The sequence below is a fragment of the Astyanax mexicanus genome, chromosome 2 (assembly GCF_023375975.1).
Source record: "Astyanax mexicanus isolate ESR-SI-001 chromosome 2, AstMex3_surface, whole genome shotgun sequence".
Lineage (NCBI taxonomy): Eukaryota > Metazoa > Chordata > Actinopteri > Characiformes > Acestrorhamphidae > Astyanax > Astyanax mexicanus.
The window spans coordinates 69,525,755-69,542,683 of NC_064409.1; the positions used below are offsets into that span (position 1 = coordinate 69,525,755).

The 16,929-nt window shown below is 38.0% G+C and overlaps 1 protein-coding gene across 2 annotated transcripts in view; it reads left to right on the forward strand.

The window, feature by feature from the left end:
- Window positions 1-1,339: 1,339 nt before the first annotated feature.
- med12 (mediator complex subunit 12) overlaps window positions 1,340-16,929 on the forward strand; it is a 44,060-nt gene continuing 28,470 nt past the window's right edge. The window contains exons 1-17 of one of the 2 annotated variants that reach the window (XM_049474860.1): window positions 1,340-1,552; window positions 5,206-5,310; window positions 5,409-5,600; window positions 6,022-6,181; window positions 6,479-6,654; window positions 6,799-6,909; window positions 7,873-8,145; window positions 8,826-8,972; window positions 9,572-9,671; window positions 9,918-10,054; window positions 11,303-11,434; window positions 11,525-11,651; window positions 13,320-13,549; window positions 13,653-13,712; window positions 13,792-13,968; window positions 14,680-14,824; window positions 16,514-16,632. In XM_049474860.1, coding sequence (XP_049330817.1) covers window positions 1,454-1,552; window positions 5,206-5,310; window positions 5,409-5,600; window positions 6,022-6,181; window positions 6,479-6,654; window positions 6,799-6,909; window positions 7,873-8,145; window positions 8,826-8,972; window positions 9,572-9,671; window positions 9,918-10,054; window positions 11,303-11,434; window positions 11,525-11,651; window positions 13,320-13,549; window positions 13,653-13,712; window positions 13,792-13,968; window positions 14,680-14,824; window positions 16,514-16,632 — 2,490 coding nt within the window. In that variant the 5' untranslated portion in view covers window positions 1,340-1,453. The remainder of the gene's footprint in view (window positions 1,553-5,205; window positions 5,311-5,408; window positions 5,601-6,021; window positions 6,182-6,478; window positions 6,655-6,798; window positions 6,910-7,872; window positions 8,146-8,825; window positions 8,973-9,571; window positions 9,672-9,917; window positions 10,055-11,302; window positions 11,435-11,524; window positions 11,652-13,319; window positions 13,550-13,652; window positions 13,713-13,791; window positions 13,969-14,679; window positions 14,825-16,513; window positions 16,633-16,929) is intronic. The other variant, XM_049474861.1, reaches the window with a different exon arrangement.

The window sequence follows — 16,929 nt, forward strand, 5'->3', positions numbered from 1 at the left end:
ACCTAGCTGTATCATACTTATTTTTAGTGTTCTGTGTAATTCGGTTTAAATTCTATTGATTTTTTAAATATATAAAATGTAATATTCACTAGAATTGGCACTGTATCCAAAATATAAATGATGTGCGTGTCTGCTGCCACCTAGCTGTGACATACACAGTTGCTGAAATGCTATTGAATTTGTGAATATATAAAATATAATAAAAATTTTGAGCATTTTGCATAATATTAATGGGTGTGCAATTTTCCTCATGACTCAAAGTATACATCCCCGTTATTCTGATGTGTATGAACCCTAAGGATATGGAGCTATTGGTGTTTTTTTTTTTCTTAAAGCCATCTATTCTTATGTGGGAACATTAATAGGCATTTTTATGCACTGAAGTGATTTGGAGGTAAATAAATGAGTGTGTACAGAAGTAGAGGTGGTCTAGAAGTACATGCATTTTATTCTGACAGGAAAAGTGCGCTTAGTTTTTCGGTATTAACGCTAAAAGGGCGTTGCGCAAATTTCACCCAAACAGTAAAAGGAAGGGTGTGCGTCACTCTCTGTGGTCGTACTGTCCTGATTATGTAAGTATCTGCTGGCTACCATCCTCCGTTCAGAAGTTATTAGAGCCGAAAAGTCGAATATCAAAAATGAAACTAACTTTACCGTGGTTCAAAAACTGTGCAACAAAACATGATATATCTTTAAAAAATATATATCTTTTGTAATATAAGATATCTTTGTAATGGACGCAGGGTCTGAAAGGGTTACATTTACAATGTAGAAAATTACAAAAAAAGAAAGAAAGACTTTTGACTGGTACTATAGTTTACTATAGGTATACTAGTAAACTATTTTTGTGGTGTTCTGTCGAGTTGTGCTACCTTGTCAAACCTTGCTACCATAGTAGTATTTAAGGTAAAAAAAAGCACCAAATTAAACCATACTAGAGAATACTCCCAGCTGATAGGTAGGATAGATAGGTAGGATAGCTGATAGGTAGGATAGACGTGGTAGGCTAAATCACTGTATCAGGCAGGGTTAAAAAATAAAGTAATTTACGTGATTAGAACCCTATTTTTTTGTTTTATAGCTTATGATTATTTTTTTACTTACCGTTAATATTTTTTTACTGCTATTAAAAGTTTTAAAACATTAAATCAAGTTGTTTAATACTCCCAATAAAAACGTAATGAATTACATTACAAAAAAAATGAAAAATGTCCGTAAAAAAAGCACATATCTATGGATAGCATAACTCGACACAACACCCGGCTTTTAAACCTTCCGATTTAAATCCATATCAGGGTCTTTTAATTTGCCGGGTGTTTTCCCACAGTTCCGCTGGCTGTTGATTGGAGCGGGGCAGGGAGCGGAGCGTCGCTGGCTGTAAGCCGCTGTCGGGTATCGCTCGGTCGGATCGGGGACGGACGGACTCGGCCCGGGCTGCTATGCGGCTGGGACCATGGCGGCCTTCGGGATGTTGAGTTACGAGCACCGGCCCCTGAAGCGACCCAGACTCGGCCCTCCCGACGTTTATCCCCAGGACCCGAAGCAGAAAGAGGTCAGAGCCCGTCTTTACACACAGAGTCAGTCCACAAAGAGCCGGAGCGCTAGCCGGAGAGCTACGCTAACCTAGCTAACCGAGCACCACCAAACCCCCGGGCCTTCAGCAGCGCCCGCTAACCCGCAACAATACCGGCCTAACCGGGCTAAACCCGACCCGCCCGGTCCGCCACAGAGCCCGGCAGCAGGCTGAGATATAGCCCTGCCTGTGTAGCAGCGCTGTGTTCACTTTATATAAATAAAAACACGAACTGGACAATAATAAACTGCTCAGAAACAGAGCTGCTAACTTACTGCAATCCTGAGCGTTTTCCTACTCAACCCCCATCCAAATAAAATACCGAGGAAAAGAGATTAATATAAGGAGATTTGGGTGTTTCAGAAACGGCTAAAGTGCTTAAAATTATTAGGAAATTGACGTTAAAAACGAAATTTAATTCTGTGTCAGTTAACGCTGGCTGAGCTATCTGGGTTAGCTCGTTAGCTGAAATCTGTCGGCTGCTGTTTGTTGACAAGTCGTATCTAGGTTAGCTAACAGCTAGCTAACAGTAACTTGCTCACTGGCTATCTAACATAATTGATCTAATTTACACAAAGCTAAGCTAACATGCTTATATTATGTTTTTATATCGAAAACAACCGTAAACACAACGTTATATAAATCATATAATCCAAAGTTAGCACGCAGAGTGTGCAGTGGTAATATAACATTCCAGCAGGAACACCAAAAAATGCAAGTTGGTCTCGTTAAGTTTCCGTTTGTCTTCACTATATCCAGTGCTTCTAATTTGGCACTGTGCTGCTAAGCCTAAATGTTTGGTTAACCTAGACAAGTTTGCATTTTATTGGTGCAGCTTGAATCTCTAGGAGACCATCTTTAATGTGTCTGATTATCACATTAAAATCATGTCCAATTCATTCCTATATCTCGTATTCTTAAAGCCTATTGTGCCATTTTACAGAGATGGAGATGTAGCTAGCTAAGAAACAATACAGAAAATAAACATAGCGTTATATATATATCATATAATCCAAAATAATCCAAAGTAATAACTCACTACAGTTTAGAAATATACAACAAAATACAGTTATACAATCCCAGCAGGAATACCAACAAATGCAATTTGATCTCAGTAAGTTTTTATTTGTTTATTTATTCAATACTTCAAATTCGGCACTTTGCTGCTGAGCCTAAATGTTGGGTTGAGTTTCCATTTTTGGAGATCTTTGCCAGTGTTCTATTGGTGTGCAGATTGAATGGGTCTGATTATCACATTAAAAGTCAAGTCCATTTGATTCCTTTACCGGTCTTATAGCCTAACTAATGTGCACAGAGCAACAGAGATTTAGATTTAGGAAAAAAGAAGTGAAAGAAAAGAAACCTATAAAGCATAAGTGTTATAACATTTATTATTTTTAGTTTTATTTTTAAATTTTACATTTTTTTTAACTGAACTCTTTTTAATTCTATGTATTTTTTTATTGTCATTTTTTCCTTAATGTAATACTTGTTAACAGATTGTGATTGTTAAGTGTCAGAGGTGTTGCTCTCACCAAGTCAAGTTTGATCTTGTTCAGTTTCTGTTTTTTTGGAGATATGTGCTGGTGGTCTGTTGGTGTGCAGCTTTGAAGTGTCTGTGTGATCATGTATCTAACTAGCTTCTTGACTAACTGGATAATTATATAGGTTATATTACATTTATTATTTCAAACCATTTGTGTAGTTATGCAGTACTTCTTATCTGGCATTGTGCTGCGTGCTGAGGGTTAAATGTGCAAAACTTTTGAACATGCATTCATGCTGGTGGTGTGTTGATGCTTTAGTGCATCCATTAAGTTAATAGTTAAGTCTATTTTATTTACTGAGATTCAGATGTTGACAAACAATATTTTAAATGTGTTATCCAGAGTAAACAACCCAAAATGAGCAGTGGTAATGAACAACTCCCTTCAAGATGCATAAACACTAGGAATGCTGCGAAATTATTTATTTTGCATGTAACTGAACATAATGGAAACATGATCAAATAAAATGTTGTTTCAAAAATATTTATTGAACACTGAACAGTTTTGACATGTCATATTAAATTGACTTGTGTGATCAGATAGGTCTATGCATTGGTAATAAATACCCATCTAAAATCATTATCGAACATGAAAGACACTATAGACATTTTAGGTTAGTTTGTCTAATTGTGTGTATGACTAATGTGTTTGTTGACAAGTTGTGGCTACCTGACTACCTTTTTGCCTACTGTGCTATACTACACTACTGGTATTATTACTATTATTTGACACACAGTATGTTTGTTCATGCAGTACTACTAAATTTAAGGGCTTCTGAATGCAAATACTGTGTTAAATATGCTTATTTTTTGGAAATACATGACAGTGGTCTGTTGGTATGCATCTTGAATAATTGTATACCCTCACAATCTTAAGTGTGACTGTGGTGTCACTCTGAAAGTCAAATATTTTTTTTTGTAAAGCTCCTTTTGCAATTTAATATTCCTATGAAGTGGCTTCTCAGAGATTCACGTTTAAAACGACAGAATGAAGACCAAATGTGGAAGTGGTTAGGAATAGCTCCCTAAAAACTGCATAAATACCAAGACATTTTAGACCCATTATACATGTTTTATACGACAAAACGTTTTAAGATCTGTAGGTGGTCTGGATTGGAGTCTGGAAGACCATCCTGAGAGTCTTTCATGCTTACCTTGTTTGTTCCAGAGTTTTCAGTTTGGTTTGAAAGCAGATGTGAAAGGGGCTGCGAACCACAGTCCAGACCAAAGGACCAGAGTTTGATCTGACAGAAAGAACCATGGTCTGGTTCGGTTGCAGTGTGAAAGCATTTTAAAGATAGCTCCGAAAGATAGTTTCAGACCAGTTACACAAAGCTTAGACAGTCTTTAAAAAAAACAGAGGTAAAAATAATTGGTGTTGTGCTAAAATCCAACTACCCTTTGCGTGCAGGTACAAACACACAGGGAATACATTTATTTACTCTAACAGGTGATTAACCCTCATTTATAAACAGAAATAAGCAGAATCTGAGAATATTTTTTACACTCCTTCAACTGCGTGGTGCGCATGCTCTGACAGAGCTAGAATTCGTCACAACACCTGGCAACTCACAAACTCTTAATTAACATAAACCAATTAATATGAATTATAGAGAGACTCCATCCAGTTGTTTAGTCTGCTCGCTAAACTGCAGTTTGAAACTGAAACTAGCTGAACCAAATGTATACATTGTAACAAAGATTTGAACCTGGTGCAGACTCTGATTAAGACTTTCAGGTGTTAAAACACCTTTAGTGTCATTGTTATCCCAGTAAACCTAATCCAGTTGTGTTGGACAATTTTAGGCCTCTCTCTTTACCATGCTGTATCATTAAATTAAAGTTTTAAAACAGTAAGAGTTATTTGGTAGCCATGCGGCCATGGCTTCAGTGGATTCAGGGTTTAATACCCATAATACACTTGTAATTAATTTGCATTTGTTTTAACATGATCTGATTTTTACAAGCAAAGACATCTTTGCTCTTTGTTACTGAGATACATTGTAATGATTCATAAAGGTGCTTAAAAACACTGTGTAATATTGTAGCTGTGCAACCATTGTAATGTTTCCTTTTCTGTTTCTAGGATGAACTGACTGCATTAAACGTCAAGCAGGGATTTAATAACCAGCCAGCTGTATCAGGGGACGAGCATGGAAGTGCTAAAAATGTTAATTTTAACCCCTCCAAAGTAGGTTTGGACACACACACATTTTAATCATGTCTGCAGTACATCTCAGTTTTAGATTAGTACTAAATATATGCATGCATCATCTCTCTACTTTCTAGATCAGCTCAAACTTCAGCAGCATCATTGCCGAAAAGCTGCGATGCAACACATTTCCAGACACGGGGAAGAGGAAGCCACAGGTCAACCAGAAGGACAATTTCTGGCTGGTCACTGCTCGCTCTCAGAGCTCCATTAACATCTGGTTTACAGACTTGGCCGGGACCAAGCCTCTCACTCAGCTGGCCAAGAAGGTTTGACTTTATCTACCACGCTGTGCCTCACAGTTGATCAAAAACTCCTATTCTTTAATCATTTTAAGCCTAGTGTATCATAATTATGCAGGTTTGAGGTTTTTAAATAATTTATACATATATTATTAGGAACAATGGTATAAATGGATGATGTTGGATGGATTATGGTTAAACACTTTTTTGTGTTATATATGATTTAGTTAGTTATATTCCTAATATAACTAAGGTTTAATATTTCTAAGGTATTAGATATGATATATTTTCAATATTTGCTCAAATAAGTACTTCGGGTTGAATCTTCCAGTCATTATATTGTGGTTCAGGCTTTAAATAGTTAAACGTGTATATAGCACTTTGAGCCTGTAAAATCTTTATTTTTATTTAACTGCTTTTGACCTGGCATGTGTGTCCACCTGTCTAGGTTCCTATCTTCAGTAAAAAAGAGGAGGTTTTTGGTTACCTGGCCAAATACTCAGTCCCTGTGATGCGCTCTGCTTGGATGATTAAAATGACTTGTGCGTATCATGCTGCCATTACTGAAACTAAAGTCAAGAAGAGGCATGTCATTGATCCGTGTATAGGTGAGTTCAGACTGTGCATTTCTGTGCATTTGTATTTTGGGCTCATATGCTGCCATATGCAATTTTTGTTTTGCATATTGTCACTGTCAATTATTGTCAATCATATTGTCACTGTTACAGACATTTACAAATAGTGCATAAACATACAAACTGGTAGAAGGAGGAGTTTTGACACTGACAGTGACAGTATGCTTAGTAAATTCCCTGATGGAGATGGAAGGTCCTTTATTGTTGTGCACAGTAATTGGACTCTGTCATTGAAATGGCTGTCTTAACTGTCTTATCTTGCTCCTACAGAATGGACTCAGATAATTACTAAGTACCTCTGGGAGCAGCTGCAGAAGGTGGCAGAGTTTTACCGGCAGTCTCCCAGCCAGGGCTGCGGCTCTCCTCTGCCTGCCACTCCAGCTGAGGTGGAGACTGCCATGAAGCAGTGGGAGTACAATGAGAAGCTAGCCATGTTCATGTTTCAGGTTAGTCTGCCTTTATCGGTTTCGAACATCAACTGGGAAGGTGGTGCAGCGGTGTCTGACCTGATTCAAAAGTCATTGCTGTGTTTAAAGGCATAAAACTTAAAGATTGAATGAGTGTATAACTTAAAAAAACATTCTTTACAGGATGGCATGTTGGACAGACATGAGTTTTTAACTTGGGTGCTTGAATGCTTTGAGAAGATTCGCCCAGGAGAAGACGAGCTTCTCAAATTGCTACTGCCGCTCCTGTTACAGGTTAGTCAGTGTCTCAGTTACTACCAATAACTACTGCATTTACTCTTTGCTGCCTTTTACTTTAGTATCTTTGCAGGGGTGGGAATTTCTAGGCACCTTCCGATTCGATCGTCAACGCACCTCTATACATCTTTTTCTTTTACATACATGATTTCTTTTTCCTTGTTGCGTGACATGATACTTTTAAAGTAAAATATTTGTAATTATTCCTAATGAATCCTACTATTTAATAGGCACTTTGACACTGTGTCTATTTACTTGAAAAATAAAAAAGCATAGTTATTTAAATTAATCAAATGATTAATACAAAAATCTAGGATTAATGTTGTTAGGATAATATTAGAAACACAAAAAACCAAAGCAAGATGGGCGATTCAAATGTTGACTATAGTGCAATTTATATACAGAGCTGCTTTTATTGTTGCAGCTGATCTGTGTATTAATAAAGTATTATGCAAAGTATAAAATAGAGCTTTTTTTTTTATAAACACTGTACATCTCGGGGCAGGTTTGATGCTTTTAAATGAGAATATTGTGATGTGCTCAGTTACTGAGGTTAACTTGTAGCTTTAATGAAGGATATGATGAGAGAGCGAGAGCACAGTGAGGGTGTGTCGACAGTGTGGAGGAAAATAAAGTGGAAGAAAGTAGCGGATGGCTCCATAGTTAGCTTGCTGGATTAGCGTTCATGGTAACAGGACATAACTCATTGTACAAGCATAGGAGGAGCAAAATGTGTGCCTGTTATGGAAAATGCATATATAATGTACATGTTGGAAGGTCTGATTTGTTTTGTCATTTGTAAATCAAATCAAATTCCGATCGAGTCCGAATCTAGATGTGCATCTAAGAAATGAAAATTTCCCCAACCCATAGTATCTTTTATTCTTATCATTTCAGTCATGCCATTAGTAGTGCTCTGATCTCCTCCTTTACCCTCTCTTTCTCTTTTTTTCTCCCCAGTACTCAGGGGAGTTTGTGCAGTCAGCCTATTTGTCAAGGAGGCTGGCATATTTCTGCACACGCCGCCTCAACCTGCTGCTAAGTGATGGAAGCCTTGGGCTCAGCACAGGAGGACACCCACCCCACAGCATCTCAGGCCAGCCTGGCAATGCTCTACCACCTACTCCGACGTCACAGCCGGCAGGGGGTAACCAGCCCCAAACACCTTTCACTGACTTCTACATCTGCCCCCAACACCGCCCTGTGGTGTTCGGCCTCAGCTGTATGCTTCAGGTAAACATACCTTAGAGTATACCTTATGAACTTTAGAGTTTTATACCTGTGTTTTATACCTGTGTCTTTTTAAGGCATATTCCAGGGTTTTTATCTGAATCTGTATCATATATATTAATTTAGTGGATAGGTTTTTAATCTATTACAAATTAAATCTACCTTTTTCAGTGATCTCAGGCAAAGATTTGAATCAGATTCACATTCATTAATGTGTTTAATAGTATGTTTTTGTTCCTAATGCTCGGCCTGGTCACCTAAAATTAGGTGAATTTGTCATCAAAAAATATAAATGAAGCACATGATAAAAAATGGTGTAGGGATTATATGTCTGAATATGTAAATTAATCCATGCTTATTGGTCTGCTGCAGCTCTATTTGTTAGTATAGCCTTTAACGGTACGTGTCCTCTATCACATTTCTTTGACTTATTCTGCCGTGCTGGCTCGCCATGTGGGTGTGTCTGTGACGATTTTGAATTTAAATGAAGGAATAATTCAGCCTTGAAATACGCAGTCATCTTCTTTTCTTAGTCCTTTTTGGCTTTCAGCAGCTTTTTCCATTAAAATGAATAAGATGTGTTGATGTTGGTGTACAGAGTGGAGCAGTCCTGTTTACAATTATGAACCCTGTTATCAAGTATAAAGTGTAATAACTGCTTTTCTTTCCTTTCATCTCTCTAGAGCATTGTGCTGTGCTGTCCTAGCGCTCTGGTGTGGCACTACTCACTGACAGACAGTCGGAATAAGACTGGCTCCCCGCTGGATCTTCTGCCCATTGCACCCTCTAACCTGCCCATGCCTGGTGGAAACAGCACCTTCAACCAACAGGTGTGGACGCTTCCCTTAGTACATTATGTACAGCTTTGGAAAATATTAAGAGACCACTTCAGTTTCTCTAATGTTGCTATTCATAGGTATATGTTTCGGTAAAATAAACATTGTTGTTTTATTCTATAAACTACGAACAACATTTCTCCCAAATTCCAAATCAAAATATCGACATTTAGAGCATTTATTTGCAGGAAATGAGAAATGGCTGACATAAAAAAGTTGCAGAGTTTTTGGACCTCAAATAATGCAAAGAAAAGAAATTCATATACATAAAGTTTTAAGAATTCAGAAATCAATATTTTGTGGAATATCCCTGTTTTTTAATCACAGTTTTCATGCATCTCGGCATGTTCTCCTCCACCAGTCTTACACACTGCTTTTGGATAACTTTACGCCACTCCTGCTGCAAAAATTCAAGCAGTTCAGTTTGGTTTGATGGATTGTGATCATCCATCTTCCTCTTGATTATATTCCAGAGGTTTTCAATTTGATAAAATCAAAGAAACTCATCGTTTTTAAGTGGTCTCTTTATTTTTTTCTAGATATATGTATAGGTAGGTATATATTTATTATATATTTTAATCATCTTCTTACAGGTCCGTGCAAAAGTCAGGGAAATCGAAGAGCAAATCAAGGAGAGGGGGCAGGCAGTGGAGTTTCGCTGGTCCTTTGACAAGTGTCAGGAAACAACAGCTGGTAAGTTCACCAAGACTGCTTAACTTGACTCAGCAGCCGCAGCAGTGTGAGAGTGAAGCTATGAAAGGGTTAAGTGCTTTTTAATGAGTCTCGTTTGTCTTTTAATGTGCCTCTTGTGTATCTCTGTAACAGACCAGTGGTTGCATTAATTGTGAAGATGACAGCTAAATGCACTAACATGGGTTTTTTTAGGTTACTATTCTGAGCAGCTGGATGTACTTTGAGTCTTGTCTTTGTGTTTTACAGGCTTCACTATTGGCCGGGTTCTGCACACGCTGGAGGTCCTGGACAACCACAGCTTTGAAAAGTCTGACTTCAGCAACTCGCTGGACTCCTTGTACAATCGTATCTTTGGGTCAGGACAGAGTAAAGATGGGCATGAGGTAACGACGTGTTTCTTCTGTGAAAAAGTGGTTGCCAGACATTTGAAGACATTAAAGAAGCTAAAGCAAGTCTAGGCCTTTTAGAGTGTACTCACACTAGGCACGGATTGGTTGAATCATGCTAGAGCACGGATTGTTAAATCGTGATTGAGAATGGTTTTGCCCCCTCCCCATTCCTCCGCGGGCCTGCACTCACACTACATTTAAACAGTCCGGGCCCAAGCATGCTTACGTCACTCACTGCTCAGTGGGCTTGCCGTTGTTGTGCCAAATTCAACACCCCCGCCATGAAAAGCACCCTCTCTCGGAAGCATGTCTTCTTGATAAAAGCAGAGCTATTCTGCTTTAACTTACTTAGAAATATGTGTCAAAAGTCATAGTTATCTCAGTCACGGTTACATACATGGCGACGCACAGCATGCTCCTGCGATCACACTAATCAGTCAGATTGCCTAGTATGAGTACACGCTTAAACATCACCTAAAGGCTATCGCACCTTTATTTAGCAATAATGTGCCGAAGTGAGAACTAGGTGTGGGCAATATTATATATTGTGACACAGAAATATCATGATATTAAAAATCCATATCGTGATAATAGGGCTGTTCTGTCTTAAAAGTAGTCTATTATTTACTGTGAAGCTTTAGGTTTATTTATTGTATAATTGTTTCAGTCTGCAGTTTATATGCATGCACTAAATATTCTGCAATATTATTTGCTGCATTATATTATTTTATACTATATTATTTATTTCGCCACATTATGATTATTCTGTTATACTGTTATACTATCTTCCTGAAATGAATTAATTATATCAAGTATATCTTTATCGCAAAAATACCCTGAAATATTGTGATATTATTTTAGAGCCATATCGCCCACCCCTAGTGAGAATGCCAAACGGACCGTGGGTTTATATATTAAAAGACGTTAAGGTATAAACAAACATTTGATGGAGTTTAGATTATGTATTGTCTAATGTGTTCAAGTCTGTGCTTCATCCCCCACAATGAAGATTTTCACAAACAAATCATTATACCAGTAAGCAGTACAGACACTGTCTACTCCAAGTAAAACATTTTTATTAACAATAAAATCTTTGCATGTCATGTAAAGTAGTTACCTAATTATCATGTGTATAATAAGTGTGGTATAATTATGTTGTTAATTTATTGTAATAACAAACAAAAAATACTGTGTGGTATTTAAACCCTAACCTTCACACTCTCTGTGTGTGATGTGTGACAGATGAGTCCAGACGACGACGCTGTGGTCACGCTGCTGTGTGAGTGGGCCGTGTGCTGTAAGCGTTCAGGCAGACACAGAGCTATGGTGGTGGCCAAGCTGCTGGAGAAAAGACAGACAGAGATCGAGGCAGAGGTATAGCTTACTCACAATGCTTAAAATTACAGTTAGTGTGCGTGTTATAAGGTTTAACACACTCATGGATGATGGATTTTGTTTACACAGAGATGTGGGGAGTCTGAGGTGGTGGATGAAAAGGGCTCGGTTTCTTCAGGCTCTCTGTCAGCTGCCACTGTGCCCGTCTTTCAGGATGTTCTGCTGCAGTTCCTGGACACACAGGCCCCTGTGCTCAGTGAGTCATGCTTAGCCAGACAGTAGCTGTAATACTGGGTCACAGTGTTCACTATTTAGGCTACATTCAGACATCAGGTGAAGTGACCCAAATCTGATTTTCTCACAAAATCTGATGTGACCTATATCTGTCATTTGTCTCTAAACAGTTGAGCAGTTTGAACAGTTTACACGCCTATACTGATACCAGAGATGGGGACTTGAGTTTGCGACTTGGGCTCATGAACAATTATTAACATTGAGGAACGTTTGAACTGTCGTGACGAGCTTCCTTTCTTTTTGTCAGGGTAAACACTAGTACCTCAGATGGCCGGCACATTTGCAACTACTGTTGTACCCTCTGTAAATTCATTTAGCTGTAAGAACCTCAAACAAGAGGGAGCCAACAAAAGAAGCACAGACTGTAAAGTATACAGTGTCAAAAACAAGGATGCTGAATCAACATAAAATTATATCAGGCACCTTAAAACTCACCCAGAGAAGTCAGTCGCATTAGTGCATCTGGAGGTTTAGCAAAGATGTATAGCTCAGAATCAGCTGTGTAACGTTAACTTTGTAACTGATTTTTTAAATCTTTGATCTTTGAGTGTTAGTTTGCTTGTCACACCAGAAGAGAAGAGACTTTTATTTTTTTAAGAGACTTGGACTTATGTGTCTTGTAATGTGTAGTCTCACCCCACAAGGACTCAAGACTTGACTTGGACTTGTAAAAAAAAGAATTGTGAACATCGTGGACTAAGCCTGTTACGATAACAATCTTTTCCAAACGATATGTTGTCCCAGAAATTATTGCGAAAAACAATATGTTGGCATTTTAAGAACATTAAATGGCACTAATATAATGATAATATAATATCATACCAAATGTATTGCACTCTTTTAATAACAATAAACTTTCCATTCCTGTTCACGGGCATAATTTTGGAACCTGAAAATTTGCAAGCTTGAACCAAAGTAGGTTATAGTCATATATATATATATATATATATATATATATATATATATATATATATATATATATATATATATATATATATATATATATATATATATGTATGTATGTATGTATGTATGTATGTGTATATATATATATATATATATATATATATATATATATATATATATATATATGTATATGTATATGTATATGTATATATATGATATGACGTGCAACCCCGGTCTGTCCCAGCTGGTCCGCATTGGACCAGCATTAAGAATTTGCCTCAGGCAACACGAACTTAAGGGACACTGTGTCTTACTGAAAATGTGCTTGAACTCTTGTAAAAGGGGCACACTATTCAGCTATTCCAGCATTTTTTTTTGTGTTCTTTGTTTCTTGACACTTTATTTTTAGCATTTTTATTTTCATCTGATGCTGCATTTCTTTTGGCATTGTAATGCATCAGAAATTCATTAAGTATCAATACAACCAATATCAATATAATATATATCAAAATATGTTTTTTTTTTTTTTTTTTGCTTCTTGCACTGCTAAACAAATAGAACATCTATGTCACTTATTGTATGACAAATTATTAGATTCGGGCACCTATTACCTGCTGTGTAAATGTAGTTTTTCAGCTCTATAACAGGCCATCTTGCTGTTGGGATGTCAGGAGAATTTGCCGTGATTGTGATCATTTACACTACTTTTACACTCTCTCTGCAGCTGAGCCCGGGAACGAGAGCGAGCGTGTGGAGTTCTCCAACTTGGTGCTGCTCTTCTGTGAGCTCATTCGCCATGACGTCTTCTCCCACAACATTTACATGTGTACACTAATATCCCGCGGCGACCTGGCCTCCGACTCACACCTGCCCCGCCCTCGTTCCCCCAGCGATGAGCCCTCTGATGAATCAGAGCGTAAAGAGCAGGACACGGGCAGCAGTGTGAAAATGGAGGCATGTACAATTTTTACGAACCAGGAGTTATTTCTGGTTCATTTGTCTTTGCCACAGTTGATTCACAGTTGCCTGTTTTAACTCCTGTGCTCTTCTCTTGTAGGACACTGGCCTGTCTGAGCCGATGGAAATCGAGCACAACTCAAGCGCTAACTTTGATGAGGTAGGAATCAGTTGCATTGCTTTTTTATCTGTCATTGCTCTGGTCCCTAAACTGAGCATGCTTATTTGCCTTCTTCCAGCAGATGTTCTCTCCCCCTATGCACGGCGAGGCGAAGGGAAGCCCCTCCCCGGAGAAGGCTGCCCCGGAGCAGGATGGAAAAAGCACTGCCAAGGAAAAATGCATGGACCCAGCCTTCCCCCAGGTGTACGAACAGCCCCGCCACATCCAGTACGCCACACACTTCCCCATTCCTCAGGTGAGTTTCCTGATGTAATGAATAAATGCACATGCATGATGCATGATTTTGCTTGTGTCTGCAATTTCTGTACTGAAATAAGTAGTGTAGTAGATAGATACACAATAGATACACATATAGGAGATATTCAGTTCAGTTTCCAGTCCAGTCTTGGATTGTTCAGTCATAGGAAAAGGCTTCTAAAGCTATATCTTGTGATATACAGCTCTGGAAAAAAATATTTTGCTATTTATAGGTTTATGTTTGAGTAAAATAAACATTGTTGTTTTATTCTATAAACTACAGACAACATTTTTCCTTAATTCCAAATGTTGTCATTTAGAGCATTTATTTGCAGAAAATAAGAAATGGCTGAAATAACAAATAAGATGCAGAGCTTTCAAACCTCAAATAATGCAAAGAAAACAAGTTCATATTCATAAAGTTTTAAGAGATCAGAATTCAATATTTGGTTTTTAATCAGTTTTCATGCATATTGGCATGTTCTCCTCCACCAGTCTTACACACTGCTTTTAGATAACTTTATGCACACACTCCTGGTGCAAAAATTCAAGCTGTATATCTTATTGAAAAAAGTGTTCTGATGATCTACATTCTTGAAAAACTTGTTAAATATTTTGTGTTGAATTAGTTTTCAATAGAATTCTGTAAAAAAAAAAAACAAGAGAGTATTTGTAATTTTTTTTTCTAACAACCCATTATGGCTTTCAGGAGGAGAGTGCCAGTCATGAGTGTAATCAGCGCCAAGTAGTTCTGTATGGAGTTGGCAAGCAGCGAGACGAAGCTCGGCACGCCATCAAGAAGATCACCAAAGACATCCTGAAAGTGCTGAACCGCAAAAGCACAGCTGAGACAGGTACTGAACCTGCATGTTCACACGCACACTACTACACATACTACACTACCCTGCCACATTCACACACTCAACAGCATTACAGATATGCAGTATGCTTAGACACTTGTGTTCTAGGTTGCAATTTTTTTCCATTATCGTACATTTATTAGGTACATTACATACTACAATACAAAATGAGAAAAGATGAAAATATGTGGATGATTGTATACACCATCCACAAACTTCCATCCTCCCCGTTAAATACAGCTCTGGAAAAAATAATAGACCACTTAAAAAGGATGAATTTCTTAGATTTTACCAAATTGAAAACCTCTGGAATGTAATCAAGAGGATGATGGATGATCACAAGCAAATCAAACTAAGCTGAACTGCTCACATTTTTGCACCAGGAGTGGCATAAAGTTATCCAAAAGCAGTGTGTAAGACTGGTGAAGAAGAAAATGCTAAGATGCATAAAAACTGTGATTAAAAACCAACCAGGGTTATTCTGCCAAATATTGATTTCTGATCTCTTAAAACCTTATGAATATCAATTTGTTTTCTTTGCATTATTTAAAGGTCTGAAAGTTCTGCATCTTTTTTTCAGCCATTTCTCATTTTATAGAGCTGTATGTATAGTATAGTAGCAATATTCAGATATGTGTGGATGTAGCCTTAGGGTATATAGGCACAGTGATTTTTTTTATTACACCATTCTGTAGATATAATATGCATGCATTTGCATATTGTGACCTTCTGCATTGCTTTTGCTATGCATTGTCCCTTAGGTCTGTGCAAGTTTATTGTAGCTAATGTAAAGTAATGAAGAATAGGGCTTTTGGCCTTTCCACCCCCATGTACAGAGGATATGTTCTGCTTAAACAAATAAATAGTAAAGATCTTGAGGTATTCTAGTTTTGTGCATAAAATGAGATGTTCTGAATGATACATAATTAATACGTATAATAGTAATCTTCTCAAATTAATTGAATTGCTAACATAATTATTAATTATGATTCTGAAGATGATTGCAGCTTCTAGATTAGCATCCATGACATGCAAAAAGCAGCAGGTGTTTTTCCTTTTTTTCTTTTTTTTTTTTTTTTAAACAGTGAAATTCTTAGAAATGTCTCCTGCACAGTCACAGTCCCTTTCACTCTCTTGCTTCCCCACTCTCCTGCTCTCCCCCTCTCCCTCCACTTTTCTCTAATAACCAAACACAGCCATGCACAGCGCTGACCCACAGCTGCCGCCATTGAGTATGCATACCTGCGGGCCCATTTCCATGCTAATAGCCGTCATTTGCTCATTATCTCCCCACTAAGCGCCTGACCCCAGCCAGGGAGAGCAACCCAGCGCTAGCTTTAACTTTTAATGGCGTTGTAATTGAACAACCTATTATTTTACCCAGGCTAGATTTAGCTGTGCCACTGCCTGCACTTTAACCAGGGCAGGCTAGGCTGCTGCCATTACTATTTTAAGGTAGCGTTCAGTTTGCTTCACTGTAGCAGCTGTATTCTACAATAAGTCACCATTAAGTCAGTGTTAATGTTGAAAAAGCCATTAAGGAATTTCATAACCTTCAGAGATGGAGTTTAATTAAATCCATATAACATGAAGATTCCTGTGCGTTGTGATGACTCAAAAAGCAAAATGAAATTGTCTCTAATATGAATGTTTGTTTTACTCTCTCTCTCTTTCTTTCACAAGGAGGTGAAGAAGGGCAGAAAAGGAAGAGGAGTAAACCAGAGGCCTTCCCTACTGCTGAAGACATTTTCTCCAAATTCCAGCACCTCTCCCACTTTGACCAGCACCAGGTCACCTCTCAGGTTAGGTTCCCTTCAGGTCATTCCTCTCCTCCGGTCTTGAAGTAGAGCAGAGAGATAGACCAATCAGTGTTTGGGCGGTAATGTCAATCGCATATCATCTTTTAGCTGGATTGGCCGATTGCCGATACCGGTGTTGGGCGGGGTCACATTAATGCCATATAGATGCCCAGCAAACCTGCTACAGATTCCCCTAATTACGTCCACCTCTAAACACGGAGAATCTAAGTGTACTGTAAATCATTTTAAGAGCTTTACTGGCCAAAATAATCAGACTTCAGAAGAGATATAAGTGTAAAT